At 30.6% G+C, this 8,353-nt stretch overlaps 1 protein-coding gene across 1 annotated transcript; it reads left to right on the plus strand.

Annotated features, from left to right (window-relative positions):
* The first annotated feature begins 2,513 nt into the window (after positions 1-2,513).
* LOC120091044 (ethylene-responsive transcription factor CRF1-like) lies at positions 2,514-4,440 on the plus strand. The gene has a single exon (XM_039048848.2). It carries the CDS (start codon positions 3,261-3,263, stop codon positions 4,218-4,220), a length of 960 nt encoding a protein of 319 aa, XP_038904776.1. The 5' UTR covers positions 2,514-3,260; the 3' UTR covers positions 4,221-4,440.
* The last annotated feature ends 3,913 nt before the right edge of the window (positions 4,441-8,353 follow it).

Here is an 8,353-nt window from a genome sequence, read left to right on the forward strand (position 1 = left end):
TTTTAAATTTTGTTAAGAATTAAAATATTTCCGTTGTAAGAATTATAATAACAAAATTGAAAAGTAGTACGCACCCCTTAAAAAAAACATTATCAAATAAGATTTGAACAAAATTAGTTTTAGTTTTATTATTATTATTTTAAAAATAAAATATTCAAATTTCCAATTTTTTGCTCAAATATGTTTGACTGATATGTTTAATCTATTTGCTTGTCTAGAAAAAGGGACAAATATCAATTTATACTCCTAAACTTTAAGAATTGTATCAATTTAAACCTTGAATTAAGTGGTTATATCAATTTAAACCCTAAACTTTCATAAATGTATCAATTTAAATCTTCCATTATATTTTACGTTTATAAAAGTTTAAGGCTTAAATTGATATATATATTAAAATTTAAGGTTTCAATTATTATATTTACGAAAGTTTAAGGTTTAAAATGATAAAATTCTTAAAATTTAAGGGTATAAATTGTTATTGGTTTGTTTTATATATAGAAAATATTAGGTTATGGTTCAAATTCAAGACGTGGCAGGTAGGAAATGCTATAGTCTCACTAGTGAGAGCGGCTTTCTCCTCGGCCAATAAAGGAAGAACACGTATCCATCAAATAACCCATGCGGAGCACTGGAATATTGCCTCCGTCCTAATTAATTATAAATTTATTTTATTATTTTAAAAAAAGAAAAGAGTGAAAAAAATGGCGCCAAATTCAAGGCTGCCTCCCACGTTACACTTTGCTGACACCATAACGGTCTCTTAATAAAAACTTCCATTCATTTTTCTTATTTATCTATTTTAGTCTTTCTTTCTATTCATGTCAAAATGGAATCTATTTTTGATGTGATGCTAATGTTTATAATATCAACAATATTTCAACATTGACTTACATTAGATCATTACGAATTTTATTAAAAAGATTTAGGTATATTTATGAGAATAATAATATGAACAGGTAAAGTTATGATAATAGGCATAGTTAAAATCAATTTGTGTATAACTTACTAAATAAATACACAAATTGTGGTCTCAAAAGCCAAAATAATCTTAACTTAAATATAATTTACTAATACTCTCTTATTTGAAGTTGGAGGTTCCATTCTCCTTCCTTGTAATTGTCGTACTAAAAGAAATTAATATCTCAAAGGTTGGTGTTTCGATCGCATATCTCACAATTAATTTATTCAAACAAAAAAAAAATGAAACATGTACTTCTACTAGTTGTAATTAAAAAGCGTCATTTAATAATGATATCGAATTCAAATATATTATATATATATATATATATATATGGAAAGAAAAACCATATCGTGAATTATATACATGGGGTAATTATTCTTGAAGACAATTTTCTCGTAGGAGTAATGGTATAATGAAAATATTTTACCTATTCTAGAAAAAAAAATCTCTAATTCCGAAATTGATAGTACAAATTTATATTAATTGAGTTAGGAGGTTAGTAAATTGAAAAATATGTTTTTTAAATATTAAGATTTGAAAATCTAAACAATGTAAGGAAACATTTTAACACAATTTATGAAACATTATTTTTTCCCTTGAGATATTCAGGTTTGTTTTTTTTTTTTTTTTATTTAAATGGAAATTATATTAGAATTTTACTCACTAAATGATATAATTTTTTTAAAAAGTCCATTTTATTTGGTTGAAATTATAATTAAAAGAAGATAATGAAAGATAATTATTCCGTGTTGAGAATTCAATCTACAAGGATCTTTCTAAGGAAGTCACTAATTTTGTAAAATTAGGTCGAAAGTGAGAACCATGGTTTAATGTCATTTTCAGGCCACTCCCTGACCAATTCAATCTATAAATCATCTTTAAATCTATGAATTAAATAAAAAGTATACATACAAATATAAAGATTTCATTGTTGATTTGAAGACCACTCCCTATATATTTTTCTTAGTTTGTTTGCTTCTATGTATCCTAAAAAAATAGTTGGAATATGCAAAAAAAAATTGTATTTTAAAAAAATATTGTCTGAAAGAAAAAAAATAAAGAAACAGTTAGAAAGAAAAGCTAATTAAATTTGAAATATTTGAAAAAAAAAAAAAAAATAACCGAAGGCATAAATGGTAATTATGGCGTATTCAATGGGTAATTCAAAATGGTTAAGATTCAATTTAGTTTTAAGCCTAAATCGTTTCAGTCAACAAAAATCACTTTGAATCCCTAATTTCCATGACAAATCTTTTGCCAAGTCCGCACCAGTCTCATTCTCTCCCGCTCCATTGGATCTCTCACTCCCTTCAATCTCCACATGCCACGTGTCCCTACCTTATAAGCCCGATTTTTGCGGCGCCTCGTGAAAATATCTCCCCCACCGGAATCCCAACTTCCCAGCCACGCGGCGGCGCGTGTATGAAACTTCCCCTTCTATTTGAAATAAAATAATACGGATTTGTTTTTTTTGGCTTGGAAGTTGGGTTTTAGACCGGGTTTATTTGAAATACGGGTGTTAGGGATCCTATAAAACAGGGGAATTTGGTTATTCCCTGAGCTTTTCTTCCCTGTGTTATCTCTTCAAATCACTCTCCTTCTTCTTCACTCTCTCATTTTCTTTCCTTCTCATTTTCCCGGAAAATTCACTGAGAAAATTTACAGAAACACTTTTGAAACAGAGTAAGTGGGTATAGAGAAACAAAGCTTTGTCTCTCTCTCTCCCCCTTTCCCTCAAAGATACAAAATCGATTCGAGGCATTTATTCCTCACTTCTTTCTCTTAAAGCTGCTCTTATAAACTTTTCTTTTCATTTCTTTTCTATCTCACACTCTCTAATTTTTCCCAGAAATTTTCCCTTTTCCCTTTTTTCCTCCTTCAATGAACGGTTCTGAGCTTCCCACATTCACTATTAGATTTTTTCGAATTCTTTCTCTCTAGCGTTTACATCTTCATCTTTTTGTGGAATTTTTCTTTTGGGTTCAGTCAAGCTTTTTGGTTCTGATGATTATTATAACCACAAACCAAGAAACCCATCAGTGGAGAGAGGTCACTGATTAATTTCCCTTTCTCTCCCATTTCAGCTTCTCTTTGACGTGTTCTTCCATTTTTACCTTTAACATTCTCTTTATTCTCCTCGTGTGCCTCTAGTCCTTTAAGGGAATCTTCTTCCTTCCTTTTTCCTTTTCTTCCCCATCTCTATATTTTACTCTCTGCCTTCTACATTTCGCTTTCAATGGTAGCTCTGAGATTCTGACAGGGGAAAGAAAATTTTTCTGCTCTGTTTTTTCTCTCTCTCATGGAACAAATGGATTTGTTCTCTAATCTTGTTGTACCTCCGATCAAGTACACTGAACATCGAAACCAAACTAAGCTCGTCTCTCCGCCATTAATGGGGCCTAAGGTCGTGAGGATTTCTGTAACTGACGCTGATGCTACTGACTCTTCCAGTGATGAAGAAAAAGAAGAATACCCCTGTCGGCGTGTCAAAAAATTCGTTAACGAGATTACAATCGAGGCCTCCTCGACAGGGAGAAGTAGCCGCAAGAAGTCCACCGGCGGGAAATCGAAGTTTCCGACAGTTAATCGAGGTTCATTGAAGCAGATGCCGGCGGGAAGTAGAAAATTTCGCGGCGTACGGCAACGGCCATGGGGAAAATGGGCGGCTGAGATTAGAGATCCTTCTCGACGTGTACGGGTATGGTTAGGCACCTACAATACGGCCGAAGAAGCTGCTATGGTCTATGATAACGCTGCCATTCAACTCCGTGGACCCACCGCCTTGACAAATTTCACTCCACCGCCGGTAAAGTCCTCACCAGAAACCGCCACTGCGGTGAGCTCTGGCTATGTCTCCACCGAGGAGTCCAACGACAACCTCTCCTCTCCGACTTCCGTTCTCCGTTGCCCGTCGCCGTCGGCACACGATGCCGTATCCGAAAAAATATCAGCAACAACCGGAAAAGAAATCCGCCGAGACGAATCGGAGAAATTTTCGGATTTCTCGTTCCATTCGAACTGTGATACGATTTTCCCGAATGATATCTTCGACTTCCAACCGCCGGTTCCGTCTCCGTTCGACGAAACGTGCTTCAACGACGCCGTTTTGAAAGGCGATTACGGCAGTAGTATGTTTATTAACCCGGGTGACGATTTCGGGTACGGGTTCGGTTTCGGGTTTTCCACGTGGCATATGGTTGAAGATTCCTTCCAAGACTTTAGCGACATATTCGGGTCGGACCCTCTCCTTGCTCTTTGAGATTTTATTTTTATTTTTATTTTCTTTTTTTAATAGGCCGAGTTTTCGGCAATTTTGTGATTGTCAGATTTTTCCTTTTTTTTTTTTCTTCTTTTAAATATTTAGTTTTTTTTTTCACTCGTAAATTTTGGGGTCTGTAATTTGTTATTTGTCGATGATGTGTATCAAAAATGGAATGGTCTCTTCCGTCACAGTAACGGTGACGGACAAATTTTGTGTACGTGTTCTTTTTGTAAGCTCTTTTCCCTTTTAACGGACTGGCACGTGACACGCACATTTAAAAAAAATATATAAAAAAGCCTGTGGAAGTGATTTGCCTAACACGTGCAAGAGAGGGTACACGTGCGACGTGGTGCCGTCGTCAAATTGCCGAATGTCATCCACCAACTAATTAAAATATTACTATTCATTGAGAGCATAAAATTATTATTGTGTTTTTTTAAAAAAATCGAATTATATAAGATAATTTAACTTCTATGCATATACATTTCGCGTTATTTAAATTTTTATTGAATTTTAGGAGGGCAGAGATGTCTTTTCGTAAAGGAGTCAACGAGCAAGTAGTGGTGCACACAAAAATATCTCACTCAGGTGTGGGTGTTTGTTTCTAACTTTTTCTTAAAAATATATTCCATTTTCAATTTACTTTTTTATTGTACGCTACATTAATAATTAATTTTGATTTATTTTGTATTTTTGAGAGTCGGAAAAAGCAATTTTTAATTTTCAATTTAACATTGATTTTGTATATCTAGTATTATTTTCACACATATTTTTAAATGGATATAATTTCAACAAAAAGAAAAAAAATGAAATAATTTAACAAAAATAGCACTAACCAAAGTAAATTTACAGAAGATCATCCTAAAGAAAAATATTTATATCCCTTATCAATTTAAACCTTGATTTCATCCAAATTTATGGTTTAAATTGATACAATCATAAAAGTTTAGGGTCTAAAATTGATACAATTATTCATTTGAGAAAAAAATTAATACAACTCTTAAAATTTAGGGTTTAAATTGATACCACTATATGGATTTCTGTATTTTAATATTTACACATTTCTATTTTATCATAAAAAATCATTAAAAAAAAGTAATAAATATTGTAAAAGCATATAAGGTATTTTTGTAAAACTACGTCATTAATATTTTCGTTGGCATCAATATATTAAACTTTGAACCATCAACTTCATTTAATCACCATACATTTTGAATTTTATTTCATTTTACCCTCTCTATATCTTGAATGAAACTTTACATTCAAACTTTAAGAGTAATTTTAAAATCTAAACTTTTGAAAGTATATCAATTTACCTTTTCTTTCATTTGAAAAAAAAAACATCATGTGAGATTTATAATGAACTCAAACTTTCATAATTGAATGAATTAAAACTCTCAATTAGAGTTTTCTTTGAGAATCATTCAAGTATCAAATCTTAATTGTCCATTTTGTAAGATTAACATGTGAGAAACATGGATGATTGTTAAAGGTGTTATCATAAAACGCAAAATAGAAGAATTAATATTCAAAATGATATTTTAACCCATTATTTATCATGTGGGATTGGGACCTACTATTTTCACTTATTTTTACAGTTTACTCCAAAAAGAAGGTAACAGAGATTCTAACTTTTTCTATTTCTCATTCCATGAAAGCTAAAGTATTTAATAGAAAATGACATTCATTTAGGGAAAGTTTATTATAAAGTCAAAACAGAAATTGATATTTCACTATTCCATAATTGCCGTCGTTTTGATTTGATTTTTATTCCATTTCAACCCCAAACTTAATTATTTGATTTTGATTCTCTCTCACGTTCGTTATTTTTTTTTTGTTAAAAGTAATTTTTAAACGAACAATTTTTTAAAAAGTTATTTTCAACAAACCACAAGAAAACATTTAAGAATATAATCAAAAGTAGAAGTGAACATGATAGACCGAAAAGCTAAGTCGATCGATCAGAAGATGAGTGGAGTCGATCGACGTTGGATTGAAAAAATTTTTAAAAAAAGAAAAATCCGACTGAACCGAACAACCGACCAAAATTGACCGATCGATCGACATTTACTCTTCGATGATCGAGGTCGGTTCGAACATTTACTAAACTGCGACCATTGTCGGTTCGATGACGATTTGGCCGAAATGTCGACTTCGACCAGTCGATGGGCGATGCTCAACCCTAATCAAAAGTGTTTTGAAAATGCTAAAAATACATAAAAAGTAATTTAAAGCACTTTTAAAAAAAAAAGTATTTAATTCGTTTTTTATGGCCAAAAGCATTCATGTTAAAGATGTTAGGAACGTTTCTCATCCAAGTATTCTCACAAAAAAATTGTTTTGATGTCTAATTTTACATTTGGTGCTTCGCTAACAAAAATATTTAACAAATTCTAATTTTAATATTTTAAATGCTTATTTGATTTATTCTAACTCGATATTTATAAAAAAAATTAAAATTGTTTCAAAAAAGTAAGTTGTAATAAAACACTTGTAGCTAATTCAAACCAATCTTATGGTAACATTTGAACACATAATCAAAACTGTTTTTGAGAATTTTAAAAAATGCTTAAAAGGTAAATTAAACAGCTTTAAAAAGAAATGTTTACCTTTTTTATGGCCAAAAGTATTTATATTAAAGATGTAGTTAGATATACTCAAGAAAGAAATAGAAAAAAAAAAAAAAAAAGGAAAAAGATATAGTTAATATTGCATTTAATATATGTACTTTAAATGAAGTACAAGTGACAACATTTAATTACTCGCCAAAGTGAATTTGACTTAATTAGTGATATTGGTATGTCGGATCGGATAAAAAACACTTAATTACTCATTTCACATTTAGGTAAAAAGTAAGTGTTAACAAATTATTTGTGACGTCTAGTTTTTAAATCTTAACCTTTTTCAAAGTTATATAATAATAATTATTATATGACTTCAACATTTTTTTGGTATAAAATATGGTGGTGGAGGGAATCAATATTTTGATTTGATTATCAATAATACAAATTTTATATCACTTGAAATAGGTTCATGTAGGCGAAATTTTCTTATGTGAATAAAAGATATATTTTCCCATATTAAACATATAGCTCAAAGAGAATTATTCCTAGTATTTATTATCGACTAATTCTAAATCATGTTAAGAAATGTGAAAACAATTTACAATATAGAAATTATTGGTTAACTATTATTTTAGTATTTGTATTTGTGAATATGTTTTAACTCTTGCACTTTTAAATGTCAAAGTTTAGTCTACGTAACTCTAATAAATCTTAATATTGTTGAGGTTGACGCCTTAAATTTCGTAGTTTGTAAATTACTGGTATAAAAATTATTTATTTAATAAAATAAAGTGTGATTTTATTTGATATTTATTTTGCATTAACCTAAATCCAATTAACTAAGATCCAAGGTTATTTCATGTAACTTAAACATGTATATAGTTGACATACAAGTGGATCATGTTTAAGTAATAATCTGGATGCTCTGTAGTATATAGATAAGGCTGGGTACCTCATCCTAGTCACACTATAGATACGACCCACTTTGTAATTGTTACAATAGTCGTAAAGTGTTACAAATGATCTAATCTTGAGAACATTCTGGATGTTGCTAGCATTTTTTTCTTTCTGTGTTTCTTGTCTTAGAGTGAGCAATAATATAGATGGCCAATATCTTACTCGTGTTGCTATAGATTTATGAAAGCCTACTAGTCCGTTTTTATTCCTCTTTATCGTTGATTCTATTTGCTTTTTTGATATCGATTTCCCTCCTAGGGTATCCTCTCTGTTTTGAGAGGGAAAAACAACTGATAAGTATGTGTTAAAGATTAAAAACTTTATGGTTCGAGTCTCTTATCTTCATTATACTAAAAAGAGACGAATATTGCTAAATTTTATATAGAAAAGTTAACACAAAACTAATAGTATGAATTAATCTTAAAACTTATCGAAAGTGTAGAGACTAGAATTAGACATATAAAAATATACAGATTAAAATTAGTGGGTCCAACACACACTCACGCGCGCACACATACAAAAAGATTACACTCTCTCTAAATATGAGCATGACACACACGCACACAAGATCTAAAAAAAAAAATAAAAAGAGCCTACATGAACAACCTC

Source organism: Benincasa hispida, chromosome 1 (assembly GCF_027475165.1).
Source record: "Benincasa hispida cultivar pf3 chromosome 1, pf3_genome.v1.1, whole genome shotgun sequence".
NCBI lineage: Eukaryota > Viridiplantae > Streptophyta > Magnoliopsida > Cucurbitales > Cucurbitaceae > Benincasa > Benincasa hispida.

Bases quoted from the DNA above. Each gene is read 5' to 3' on its own strand.
- LOC120091044 (XM_039048848.2), top strand. From the start codon at position 3,261: ATGGAACAAATGGATTTGTTCTCTAATCTTGTTGTACCTCCGATCAAG.